General features: G+C 39.4%; 1 protein-coding gene across 1 annotated transcript in view; it reads right to left on the bottom strand.

Annotated features, from left to right (window-relative positions):
• Positions 1 to 6,209: 6,209 nt before the first annotated feature.
• Positions 6,210 to 14,636, bottom strand: part of F9 (coagulation factor IX) — a 91,929-nt gene continuing 83,502 nt past the window's right edge. Inside the window, exons 7-8 of the mRNA XM_056538224.1 lie at positions 10,448 to 10,565; positions 6,210 to 6,885 (exon numbers count right to left, since the gene is read on the bottom strand). Of these exons, the coding sequence (XP_056394199.1) occupies positions 6,335 to 6,885; positions 10,448 to 10,565 (669 nt within the window). The 3' untranslated portion in view covers positions 6,210 to 6,334. The remainder of the gene's footprint in view (positions 6,886 to 10,447; positions 10,566 to 14,636) is intronic.

Consider the following 14,636-nt stretch of genomic DNA (forward strand, 5'->3'; position numbering starts at 1 on the left):
AAAAACCTTTTCTTGTTATTCATTCATGTATTTCATTCATAACATTTTTTATTGTATAAATTTTTTTTTTTAAAGTAACACTTGCAAAGTAACTACGAATGATTATGGAAATTATTGATATTGGATTACAAAATAATTTTTTTATACAGCTGTTCAGATTAGCAGAGGCACACGTAGTGTCCCTTGGATCTGTATCAGTGCCCTGCATCCCCTTCCCCCGAAAATAAGTTGGAATACACGCATTATTCTCCTCTTTACCTCCTGCTATGCTCCCTTGTGCTCTCAGAGGGGTTGCCAGGAGCCAAAACAGGGCACAAGTGACCTTGGCCTCTTCATTGTTTTAGTGCAGAGAAGACATCTGACGTTCGGCCATTCCTGCTCTGTACAGCAGCAATACCAGTCACTTCATGGGGTGCCCTGAGGCAGATGGACAATGAGGCCTAGCCCTGTGGTCCCCTCTGGTGGCACCCAGGGCATGTGCCATACCTGCCATGCTCTAGGTACATCACTGCATACCACAGCAAGAAACAACACTCAGGTATGCCAGTTGGTGGCATAGACTAGTTTAGAGGGCTTATTAAAATTGTTATGCATCTGGCAACCTTAAAGGGGTACTCTGCCCCTAGACATCTTATCCCCTATCCAAAGTTTGCTCTGTGCAGCAGATGACGTGGGGTGCTGCAGGAGAGATTGCGGGGTTCTAAGCGGCGGGACCCCCACGATCAGACATCTTATCCCCTATACTTTGGATAGGGGATAAGATGTCTAGGGGCGGAGTACCCCTTTAAGGATAGAATCACAGCTCTCTATCCTGGTATAAGTTAGATTTTGCATAAATGTATTTTCTTAAATCTAGTGTATAAAAAATATATATATATATAAATTTTCTCTATTGGAGCAACTGAACATATTTCATAAGGTCTGACTCAGTCTAAAGAAAAAATGTATTTTTGTACTTTGCAGTCTTACTAAGGTAGCACAAGAACAGATGATAAGTATAGAAGTACTGGATATGGTAAAATATTAAATTCTGTACAAGCAATTCAACTAAGCAGGTTAGTAGAGATTCACATACTATCCCCTCCTCAATCCTTCATACATTCTGATGAATCGGAACATACAGTATAGAGTAAATGAAACACAATTCTTTTGATTTTGATTTATGTGGACTATTATAGGTTTAGAGTACCAGTTTAGTCCTGATGATTATGCAAAACACAGGATATATGATAAGTATCTGGGGGTGGGGGTTATACTGCTGAGACCCCCAATGATCACATGAAACAGGGTCTCTTGTCCCACTGTGTGAATCATGTGGTGGAGGAACACTGCTACTACATTAACTCAATATGATAGTCAAAATATAGCTGAGTACTGTACTTTAATAAATCTGTCAATCCTACGCAGAGTAAACAGAGCATTACTCCATTTAAAGGGGGAAATGGGAAACCCCTGTTTTCAGAATTGTTGGGGGTCCCTTTAACCTACCCTGTGAATAGATGGTATGTTCTAATGTTAGAAAAAGTAAATATCAGTGATTTAAAATGACTAGCTAGAAATTTTAATAAGAGGTGAAAATTATCATGTGGCGAAACCACAACCCCCCCCCCACCCCCCAATAAATACTTATCAAACCAGGTCAATAAAGCAGCACTCCAATGAATGTTTTCACCCAAGGTGCAAAAATTATACCTACATTTCAACATCTCTTAGGAGTTTTTTGTTTTTTTACTTGTTACCAGAGGGATGCTGCTGCATGCTGCACTATTCTTGCCATAAATAGGTGAAGGACTGCTGATCAGGGATTTGGTGCCCCAGAAAAGCAGTGTAAAGGTTTTATAATTTGTAAATGGATTTTCCGATGTAAGGACCAAATAGCAGATGTTGACTGCACTACATGTTGTTATATGTCCTGATGTTCGACTAAGTTAAAATATTTAAGCATAGTAAGGCCTCATGTATGAATCCATTTTACCTACCTATAAAACAGTCTCCACAAAAATCTATGGACTCAGAGTACTCTAGTACTCAATTTCATGTGGTCAATGTTCCAATGCATGCCACTTACTAAAGTGTTCCTCTCTAAACATAGAAACATAGAATGTGTCGGCAGATAAGAACCATTTGGCCCATCTAGTCTGCCCAATATTCTGAATCCTATCAATAGTCCCTGGCCCTATCTTATATGAAGGATAGCCTTATGCTTATTTCTATCTTATATGAAGGATAGCCTTATGCTCATCCCATGCATGTTTAAACTCATTCACTGTATTTGCAGCGACCACTTCTGCAGGAAGGCTATTCCATACATCCACTACTCTCTCAGTAAAGTAATACTTCCTGATATTACTGCAGAAACCTTTGCCCCTCTAATGTAAAACTATGTCCTCTTGTGGTAGTTTTTCTTCTTTTTTCTTCTTTTAAATATGATCTCCTCCTTTACCGTGTTGATTCCCTTTATGTATTTAAAAGTTTCTCTTCTTTCTTCCAAGCTATAAATGTTAAGGTCCTTTAACCTTTCCTGGTAAGTTTTATCCTGCAATCCATGTACTAGTTTAGTAGCTCTTCTTTGAACTCTCTATAGAGTATCTATATCCTTTTGGAGATACAGCCTCCATTACTGCACTCAATACTCCAAGTAAGGTCTCACCAGTGTTCTGTACAGCAGCATGAGCACTTCCCTCTTTCTACTGCTTATACCTCTCCCTATACATCCAAGCATTCTGCTAGCGTTTCCTGCTGCTCTATTACATTGTCTTCCTACCTTTAAGTCTTCTGAAATAATTACTCCTAAATCCCTTTCCTCAGATACTGAGGTCAGGACTGTGTCAAATATTCTATATTCTGACCGAGGGTTTTTACACCCCAGGTGCATTGTCTTGCACTTATCCACATAAAATTTCAGTTGCCAGAGTTCTGACCATTCTTCTAGTTTGCCTAAATGAATACTTCTGTTCAGTTTTTACAGAAGAAAAAGAAGGAAAAATGACCTCCATTAGAGAGGCAAACTAAGGAATCGTTTGATGCATGTGTCTTTACAGAGGATAGAGGTTCTATGTTTGTTGTCTAACGTGAAGACAAATAAGACACAGGGGCCTGATTGGATACACCCAAAATTATTAAGATAGCTTAGTGATGAGCTAGCAAAACCGTTAACAGATGTATTTAACCAATCACTAGTAACAGTAGTCGTCCCGGAATTAGCAAATGTCATGCCGATTCACAAGAAAGGTAGTAGGGAGGAATCAAGCAACTATAGGCCAGTAAGTCTGACATCAATAGTGGGGAAATTAATGGAAACCCTACTAAAGGATAGGATTGTGGAACATGTAAAATCCTATGGATTGCAAGATAAAAACAACATGGGTTTACATCAGGGAGATCATGTCAAACAAATCTTATTGATTTTTTTGACTGGGTGACTAAAATAATAGATGGCGGAGGGGCAGTAGACATTGCATATCTAGATTTTAGTAAGGCTTTTGACACTGTCCCACATAGAAGACTTATCAATAAACTACAGTCTTTGAGCTTGGACTCCCATATTGTTGAGTGGATTAGACAGTGACTGAGTAACAGACAACTGAGGGTTGTAGTCTATGGAGAATATTCAGAGCAAGGTCTTGTTACCAGTGGGGTACCTAAAAGATCTGTACTGGGAACAATTTTGTTTAATATCTTCATTGCTGATATTACAGAAGGTCTCGATGGTAAGGTATGTTTTTTTTGCTGATGACACAAAGATATGTAACAGGGTTGATGTTCCTGGAGGTAATTTTTCCTTCTTCTACATACCTTCCTTCCTTTGTTTTTAGTTTAGTTATTCCTTGTTTTAATTTACTTTTTTCATTTATATATCTGAAGAATGTCTTATCCCCTTTTTTCACAGACTGAGATTGTTTTTCTTCTGCCTGTGCTTTAGAATTTCTTATAACTTGCTTGGTCTCTTTCTGCCTAATCTTGTAGATTTCCCTATCTTCATTGCTCTGGGTTGTTTTATAATTACTAAATGCTAGCTTTTTTGTTGTTTATGATATTAGCCACTTCTGCTGAGTACCTCAGTGGTCTCTTCCTTTTTCTGCTTTTACTGACAAGTCTAATGCAATTTTCTGTTGCCTTCAATAATGCGTCTTTTAAGTAGTCCCATTTCTCCTGGACTCCATGTAATCCGTTCCAGTCTGATAGGGACTTATTTATGACTAATCTCATTTTTGAAAAGTCTGTTTTTCTAAAATCTAAAACTTTTGTTTTTGTGCGGTGTGACTCCTTCACTGTTCTTATATTAAACCACACTGATTAGTGATCACTAGATCCCAAGCTTTCGCCTACAATAACATTATATACCAAATCCCCATTTGTGAATACTAAATCCAAAATGGCCTCCCTCTAGGTTGGCTCCTTAACCACTTATTGTAGAGATAATCCCAGTAGGGAATTTAGAATATCTGTACTCCTGGTAGAACTAGCTATATTGGTTTTCCAGTCTATATCCGGAAGATTGAAGTCTCCCATAATGATAAATTCTCCTTGTCATTTTAGCTAATTCTTCAACGAGTAGATCATCTTATTCTTTAACTTGGCCAGGTGGTCTATATATCACACCTACACGAGTTACTGCATGATTACCAAACTGCAACGTAACCCAAACTGTTTCTATGTTGGCCTCACTAACTTGTATTTGGTTAGATTTTATGCTATCTTTCACATACAGGGCCACTCCTCCTCCTTTCTTGCCTTCTCTGTCTCTTCTGTATAAAGAGTACCCTGGTATGGTATGGTTATGTCCCAGTCATTATTTTCATTAAACCATGTCTCAGTAACAGCCACTAAATCTACATTCAAGATGCCATTATTGACCCAAGTTCATTGATTACCTAAACTGCGAGCATTTGTAGACAGGACTCTGAGATTGTCATTTCTTAACCTCTGTGCTACTGACATGTTCTGTTAACTACTGAAGAAAGGGTCCATTCATATACCCTGAAACACGTCTAGTCAGTTTGCGGACTATCACTGACTGCATTTGGATCCTGTTGATCTTGCCGCTTCGGTCCATAATATACATCTAGTTCGGAGTGGATCCCCAGCGAGCCGTGGAATCAAAGCACATCCTGCAGGTGCTGGCACTGACATCACAAGCCACCCTCACGAGGCAGAGGCATTTACTATCGGTCTGTTGCAGACCTGGTCTCCACGGCAGGACTTTTCCACCAGCGAGTGCCACCTCTGAAAGTGTCCATCCCCGATGCCTGCCAGCGCCGGGACTCGGAGGTAGCCCACCTGCAGTGACCATCCAAGTGCTAGATCCATCCAGCCTCACGGGAGTCTTCCGCTCTCCGGACCAGTAATGTACCACAAAGCTGCCTGTTATCTGTCCTGACAGTGATACAGTGAAACTAGCAACTGTGAACTTTAATACTTCCTCAGTTTAACACACGAAACATTGTTTCAATGTCATCCATTAAGAGGAACTTGTCACAATATTACATTATCATCTCTCCAGTGAAAAGGACTGATTTCCAAGAGACTTTCCAGCAATTCAAGTGTCCTTAACTCTTTCAGTCCATATCAGTATATTTTGCCTTCACTATTTCAGTGCAATTTGTCTTTAACTGTTCCAGTTTAATAATGTATTCTGTGATATTAATTAGTTACCAGTGATAGTCTATTTCAGGTCATCTATTTTAGGTCATTGTATACTCCTCTCACAAGGGGCCCCTTGTGAGGTGGAATATTTTATATTAATTTTTTAATAAAATCTATATCCTATTATAATTGAAGCACGATCCTTGTTTCCTTCAATTGTATTCATATAGTTTACCTTCCTTGAGGTCTGGGTATTTTGTCTCTTTTTCTATGATTTACAAATCTATTTAACTTTCTGGCATCAGTTGATTTAAAAAAAAAAAAAAGTTTTCCACGGGAGTACCCCTTTAACGGTTTCATCATTACATTTACTATACTTTATCCTAAATTCAAAGCTACAGCTGGACATGAACTGTCTAGTAAAGTTATTGTCACTTTTACTATACTTTTAATATCCAATGTGAGTTCCTACTCAAACAACTTCCATATAGTGTAGAATTTATTTTATCAATAAAACAAAGCTAACAATATAACTTCTTCTCAAATATAACTTTTTTTTTACTATAGCAATGACTTGAAAGATTATCTATAACTAAATATTTAGCTGATAATCCGAACAACTCTTTAACGTTTTTAATTTTTCTGCCCAAAATTAAATATTTCATGGTGAATCATACAATTTTATAAGCAGCATATTACCACTAGTGCCATAAAAAGAAAAAATCTCCATGTATAATACAGGTCTAGATTAAGTCAACTTTGTAGTACTCAAAATCCAGTCATTAAATCGGGAAATTCGAGTGTATACTCCATATTTGTCTTTCTCTGCACATTTATCACCCCAGCTGGTAATTCCAGTCAGAAACCAAATACTTCTAAATTCAGAGGCATGTGGGCCGCCACTATCCCCCTGACAAGAGTCTTTTTCTAGATCAGAATATCCAGCACAGAACATGAACGTAGACACAAAAAATCGGCTTGACTTCTTGCAGCTGGCTCGGTCAATGTAGGGCACGGCCAACTTCTGAAGTTTTATAGCCGATCTTCCCAAGAATCTTACATTCCCCCAGCCGGTCACCCAGCTGTGTGATACAGTTTTCAGCAGTTTGTCTGTGAAATCTCTGTTTCCAATGCAGATGGGTCTTGCGTAGTCATTTAGTTTGATGGGGTCTGCTAGCTCTACAAGGGCTATGTCATTATTGTATTTACTTTTGGTTGCATTATAAGTTGAATGTGGGATAACTCTTGCTATTTTCAGATATTGTTCGGTCCCCTCCTTAATATCCGTGTTATGTTCTCCTATTTAAAAAAAAAAAAGATCAAAAAGGTTATTTTCTCCCATCTATGTCTTCACTATCCTTCACATACCTTTGGAAAAACACAGTACAATACAAGTCAAATAACTTGGAGTAAATAAAATAAAGTGATAGAATCTTATAATAATATATCCAAGGTATTACTTCAATTGCAAACTACAGGGTGGGCCATTTATATCGATACACCTTAATAAAATGGGAATGGTTGGTGATATTAACTTTCTATTTGTGGCACATTAGTATATGTGAGAGGGGAAACTTTTCACTTGACACATCAAACTTATTGGGAATTTCACTAGAAAAACAACGATGTGCTTGGTTTTAACGTAACTTTATTCTCCTGCGGTGTTGCTATGAGTGTGTGAAGAGTGGGAGAAGAGGGTTGCATTGACAATCCAACACAATGGGCAGCACATTGAACACATTTTATAAGTGGTCAGAAACTGGTAAATAACTCATGGAAGAATAAAGTTACGTTAAAACCAAGCACATCATTGTTTTTCTTGTGAAATTCCCAATCAGTTTGATGTGTCACATGACCCTCTTGCTATTGAAAAAACAAAAGTTGGATTCAAAATGGCCAACTTCAAAGTGGCCGCCATGGTCATCACCCATCTTGAAAAGTTTCCCCCCCTCACATATACTAATGTGCCACAAACAGGAAGTTAATATCACCAACCATTCCCATTTTATTAAGGTGTATCCATATAAATGGCCCACCCTGTACAATGTAGGTCTTGGTTTGGGCTTTGTTAGGGCTCAGTAGTGATAAGTCAGCTGTCTTAGAACCAATTTTGGGTCACTAAACTGTTGGAATGAAGAGTGTAATGGTACCAGTTACCATCTGGTGTGGATAACTACAAATGTCTTTTAAAGGGCTTTTAGCTGGAACAGTTTTTTCGCATATTTTTTGAATGGGCCATTTATATACTTAGCCCCTTAAAGGGGTACTCCGGTGAAAACCTTTTTTCTTTTAAATCAACTGGTGCCAGAAAGTTAAACATATTTGTAAATTACTTCTATAAAAAAATCTTAATCCTTCCAGTACTTATTAGCTGCTGAATGCTACAGAGGAAATTCCTTTCTTTTTGGAACACAGTGCTCTCTGCTGACATCTCTGTCCATTTTAGCAACCGTGCATAGCAGTTGTATGCTAAGGGCAGCATGGTGGCTTAGTGGTTAGCACTGCTGCCTTGCAGTGCTGGGGCCTTGGGTTCAAATCCCACTAAGGACAACAATAAATAAATAAATAAAGACTTATTATTATTATTATTATAACGTCAGCAGAGAGCACTGTGCTCGTGATGTCATCAGAGAGCATTCCAAAAAGAAAAGAATTTCCTCTGTAGTATTCAGCAGCTAATAAGTACATGAAGGATTAAGATTTTTTAATAGAAGTAATGTAAAAATCTGTTTAACTTTCCGGAGCCAGTTGATTTAAAAGAAAAAAGGTTTTCACCGGAGTACCCTTTTAAGGACCAAGCCCATTTTGACCTTAAGGACCAGGCGTATTTTCGTTTTTGCATTCTAATTTTTTCCTCCTCCCCTTCTAAAAATAATAACACTTTCAATTTTGCACCTATAGACCCATATAACGGCTTATTTTTTTGCTCCACCAATTATACTTAGTAATGACATCAATAATTTAATAAGAAAATCTACTGCAAAACTAAAAAAATATATATTTGTGCGGTGAAATAAAAAATAAAAACACAATTTTGTAACTTTTGGGGGCTGCCATTTCTACACAGTGCAATTTTCGGTAAAAATTACACCATATCTTTATTCTGCAGGTCCATCTGGTATCTAGGATACCTAATTTATGTAGGTTTTGTTTTATTTTTGTATTATTTTTGTTTTATTTTACCAAAAATGCACAATTTTGGACTTTGGTATTTTTTTACGTGTACACCGTCGACCGTGCGGTTTAGATAACCTTATAAATTTAATAGTTCAGACATTTACGCATGCGGTGGTACCACATATGATGATTTTTATTTTTTATTAAATTATTTTATTTAAAAAATGGGAAAAGGGGGGGGGGTGATTTAAACTTTTAATAAGGAAGGGGTTAATTCACCTTTACTAACTTTTTTTTACACTTTTTTTTAACCCCCCACAGGGGGCTACAACATGCAGTCTTTTGACTGTTCTCGGCGCTCTGCTGCTCTAGGCTTGGAGTAGAAGAACGCCGAACGGAGGACGAGGAGGCAGGTGAGGACCCTCCCGTCGTCCAGTAAGCTGATCGGGACAAGCTGACTGTAGCAACCGAGTCCGAATGGTTTTAACCCATTCTCCGTTCATGAGAACGGTTTAAACTCTGTAAACAGGACCAGGGCGTTCATGTGCGCCCTTGGTCCTTAAGTAGCAGGGCTTGAGGGCGTGCCTGTACGCCCTTGGTCCTGCACAGGTTAAAGGGGTACTCCAGTGGAAAAGGGGGGGGGGGGGGGATTTAAACTTTTAATAGGGAAAGGGTTAATTCACTTTTATTAACTTTTTTTTTACACTTTTCTTTTTTTATTTTAGCCCCCACAGGGCTACAACATGCAGTCTTTTGATTGCTTACACTGATCAATGCAATGCCATAGCATAGCATTGATCAGTGTTTTCGGCGCTCTGCTGCTCTAGGCTTGGGGCCGTCACGCCCCCTCCCATAGACTTGCATAGCGGGGGGGCGGGGGTGACATCACACGGGGGCGGGGTCATGATGTCACTATACTCCGGCCCCGTGGTCGCCACCCGACTGTTTGTGAGCTGGCACCGCAGCGTGCAGCTCAAACAGGTGGGTGGCGAATACAAGATTGCGGGGGTCCGCAGCGGCCGGAGTACCCCTTTAAGCCAGTTTTCAATTCAGTTTGAAACTAAATTTTATAAACCTAAAGACCGTAATTAACCTATAAGACGTCTATGAGCGACAATGTCAAATGCTTTTGCAAAATCCAAAAACACTAATTCTGGATTTAGCGGGGATCCAGCAAGAGAAATCTCCGTCTCAGACTAGGTTGTTCCAGGATTTGATCAAGAAGTTCCAAAAGGTTTGCTGGCTAGGATTCAGGAGTTCAGGGCAGCACTAGCAAAGTCACAGTTAAGGGTCCTGATAAAAGGTCTTAGGCCCATAGAGAAGCGCTGTACTGGATTTCAAAAATGGTGTGGACTTCTAAATAGAATGATCCAGCCCTGATTTCTCAGTTTAGGGTGGGTTTTTCGGATTCTGTAAAAAAAACATGTTGATCACTTATCGCCCTCCTGACACTCTTAATTAGGCCATGACATTTGCCATCCTTTCGGGATAGACAACTGCGCAAACACAGACAGAAACTGCGTGTTACTCCCAGCCCTCCTCCTCCTTCTGTTTTTTTTTGTGCACCTGTAATCGAGATGGAACCCATACAGATTGGTACCACCCTCAGAGTATGCCTCCTGCTAGGTACCTACATTTCAGGGCACCCTAATGTAAGGTGCCATAGAAACTATGTAGAGAGCAGGAGTCTCTGTTCCTGTAAAGTGATCTTATGAAAAAAATATTTACATAAAATGCAATTTACCTGCAACTACTCTGAATTCACCAGGTTTAAGAAAACAGTGGGCGGCAGTTACTATCCATTTTTCATTCACAATGGATCCACCACAGAAGCCTTCACCGTTTTGGTCGATAATGTGAACCTGTGAAAAAATTGTGTATAACAAAAAAAGTTCATTTAAAAAGGCATGAATTTTTATAAACATTGCTGCATTGGATGCTATGGTTCTATACATAAATATTTGTCACAGTGTACAGTATATTGATGACATGGGTGCATACAGTCTTACACTATTGTTATAAGCAATTTTGGGTAGAGAAGGTAATTGCTGATCTTTACATGGATGTGTTCCAGCATGGTCACCATTGCTTGTTTATAAGTAGACAACAAAAAAGGCATTCCTTACTTAGGTCTCAAATACTTCTAATAACTAAAAGCTAGTGGAAATTCAGTTTTGTTTTCCTTTAAGGTTGTGTTCACACGGGAGTGCATCCGCAGCATATTTGACGCCATAGAGTTACGGCAGAGTAAGCTCTCTGCTGCTGCTGCCCTAGCTCTGTGTGTCCGCTCGTGACTGTCGGCGGGAAATCTGCAGATATGAGCGGACACACACAGAGCTACGGCAGGAGCAGCAGGGAGCTTGCTCTGCCGTAACTCTGTATGTGCCAGCAGCACATCCGCAGCATCAAATACTCTGCGGATGCACTCCAGTGTGAATACACCCTAAAGATTTTTCTTTGTAAGTTAAAATATCTTTAAATAGAATAAAATAAGAATTAGTAAAATAATTAATCTTTGAATACTTGTACTTTATTAATTACATAATAATACTTTGAAATTATTGTTCTACAACTATACACTGTTCCCTTGATATTTGCCTTTGAAATGTATAAACAAATTGTCATCAGGTCTTACTTTTCCTCTGCCAATGGGATGTGCCTTACAGACTCTTACACTGTCCAATAGAAACAGCATCACACTGACTGACAGAGAGAATAGTAACGCCCAGTTGGCAATCAACTCATACATTTCAAGAAAAAGTAGCAACACAACACAGGCTTCTAAGAAAAGATCCTACAGTTTATTTAACTGGGAATGCATTTAAAGTTGCCTATACACATTAGGAAAGGTCAGCCCAACCCAGCAAGACCTTACCCTTGGAGCCACCACAGGAGGAGCTTAGAAGTGGCTTGCCCCTCTTTCCATTTAGCAAGCCAATGTTCAAGGGAATGGAGGGAAAAACAGAGATAGCTGTCAGCTGAACAGATCTTGGATGGACAACTATTGGAGGTGTAAAATAGTCAAGGAGTTTTTTTAATTCAAAGCATTGTATCTAGTCAAGAATATCTCTGCAAACACAGAATTTGACAGTGCCTGTATCATTGTGTACAAAGTCCATTGAGCCAAGTGTAGACTGCTGTGCCATGTCCATCAACCCTAAGAAATGTTGTCCACCATAGTATAGTCCAGATTACACATATCCTGTATCACCATAGTGCCCCATATAAGAGCAAACTATATCAATCAGGAATCCTATTTTCTTTGCATATTCTTATAACATATTCTTTGTGTATTGTAATGTCAGATTTAGAATACTTGAGTGGATGAAAGAAGAGTAAGTAAAGAGAGATATATAATTTTTTTTCTATCTATTTTGTTCCATTTAAGCTATTCATGAAGTGCTAATTACTGTGGATTTTAGCTCCGAGTTGATTCCCTCAGAGACTAGATAGTGATTAAACCTAGGGAGCCTTCATTAATATGGTAAACATACCTGCAGGGGTTTATTTCTAAATTATTTTGGGAACTTGCTAAAGATCTATCAGAATTTATTTTGTATTTTAGAGAATGTTTCATATTAGAGTAATGTAGCAAGTGACACATCTGATTATGATGATAATCTAATAATCCAAACTGAACAAAAGGAGGCAACAGGTCTAACCAAGACACATCAGGACAACAGGTCTAACCAAGACCTGGCCAAACATATAGTCATGTCTCAGTTTCCTATAACCAACATATATCCAGTAGTGAGACATGACATTTAGATTTTTTTCTTGGAGTGAAAAACCATAGGAAACTCTTAGACCAGTGGTCTCAAACTCTTGCCCTCTAAATGGTGAAAAACTTCAGCCGCTAGCTGTCCGGGCAAGCTGGGAGTTGAAGTTTTTCTACATCAGAAGATGTCAGAAGAGATCTAGAACAGAGATTTCAATAGAAGAGGTAAGCAGCACCCACCACAGTAGTGAAAACATGGAAACATGCAAAGGATAAACAGGCTATGGTGAGTGCCGCTTATTTCTACTCTTCTGGAATTATTTTTATGGACTTGACTCTAATTTTATCAGAGCACCATAAGATAGGTGTCTGAGCTGCTTGGTTGCTTCAGTCTTTGCAGCTCTATTATGGGATATTTTGTATCATCAGCAGGCTGTGCCAATTTATTATGCACTTTGGGATGAGAAGACATAGAACAGGGCCTTTGAATCTGCCTTCATAATATTTTTTTTATTGGCCTACTGCTCCTGTGAGAAAGACTTGACACGGGGACTCTGCGGAGCTTTGTGAAAGAAAGCCAATGTAGATCAGCCCTTGAAGTCAGCAGGGGAAATGTAGTATTACATTGTGGGCATGCAAATGAATAGTTATCTATATAATCAGGGGTCAAGACCTGGGAAAATAAAGTGCAGGAACTCACCCAAGATTTCCACTTAAGGGCAAGTCCTGCAGAACTCCTGCTAATGGGAATGTTGTTCCTGCTGTGGAAAAAGTGCAGGAACTCAGTCCCCACGCGTTCCTGCAGGCCATGTCAGGGGACTTTATAATGTGTGGGGCCATGTCAGGGGGCACTATCATGGGTGGGGCCATGTCAGGGGGCATTACGTGTGGGGCCATGTCAGGGGGGATTATCATGTGTGGCCAAATGTCAGGGGTATTATAATGTGTGGGGCCATGTCAGGGGGCATTATAATGCCGTGTAAGGGGACCCAAAATTTCTGATTGCAGCCCTGGTGGTGTTCATATCTATGGCCATATTCTACGTTATTTTGGCACCGGGGCAGGGCTTCAGAGACCAGGAAGGGGCTTCGGCAGCCTAGGCCGGACTTTGACAGTCGAGGGGCAGAGCTTTGGTGGCAGAGGGGCTAGGGGGCTCAGAGTCATCTTACCTGCTCCCATGATGTGCGACCGGTGGTGGGTCTGGGTTTTATGGAGGGAGGGGTGTGATCTCTTGCAGCCTTGTCCATGAGTTATCTCTTGGGCAAACGCTGCTGGGGGACTTGTTGGTGTCCCACTAGGTATGGGGACCCCAAGTGGTGGGATTTTCAGGGCCCATTTTATTTATTAAATATAAAAAAAAATTATGAAGCAAATTAGAAATAGTCTTCAATTTTAATCATTAAAAAGATATCAAAGTTTTTTTGATCTGACAGTGCCCATTCCAGCTTGGACAAAGCCATGATGATTTTATAAGAAAGAAAGAACATTTTCTTGTGAAGTTTATTAGAAAGGTTAACGTTTTGCCAACATGAACAACATATAAAAAGTTTTTGTATCTGACACTGACAGTGCCCATTTAAACAATAGTTCATGGTCTGATGACACATTGCCTTTAGGCCTAAAGTTGTCCATTCATTTAGACAGCTGTCTAATGGTTTTTCTGCCAAAAGCTATCTCACCCCACTGATGTTTAAACATGCACGCTTGGCCAAATGTGCATGTGTTTTTAACAAGGAAAGGGGGTGGAATACAATACTGAACTTCTCTGGTGTTGACTTATTTCCTCAAGAACAATGGGATTGAGCATTTGAAATCCAACAGCCAGTTCTTATCTCCACTGACATCTGCAGTCTGAGGCCACCATGTTTGATTTTTTGTGGCGATTTGTCGCTCCATTAACGATTTTCAGGCTTGACCAACAGTTATCTAGCATGTATGGCACCCGTCCACCCAGTAAGGGATATATGTCATGGGGGAGAAAGGTGAGGGTAGGGGAGGGGTGTGTAAGAAAAAGATAAAATCTTGAAATTCAATGTATAAAATTTTATTTATTAAAATGTAAATGATAATTTTTTTCAATAAAGAATGTATGGCAGCTTTATTTATTTTAATTTATGGCTGCACATCCTGCAGATACGATAGAAATGTATATGTTTGATATATGTCTGTAGAGCATAGTAATCTGCAGATGGCTTGCATGTTGGTCATTTGATAC

The sequence above is a fragment of the Hyla sarda genome, chromosome 9 (genome assembly GCF_029499605.1).
Source record: "Hyla sarda isolate aHylSar1 chromosome 9, aHylSar1.hap1, whole genome shotgun sequence".
NCBI classification, from domain to species: domain Eukaryota; kingdom Metazoa; phylum Chordata; class Amphibia; order Anura; family Hylidae; genus Hyla; species Hyla sarda.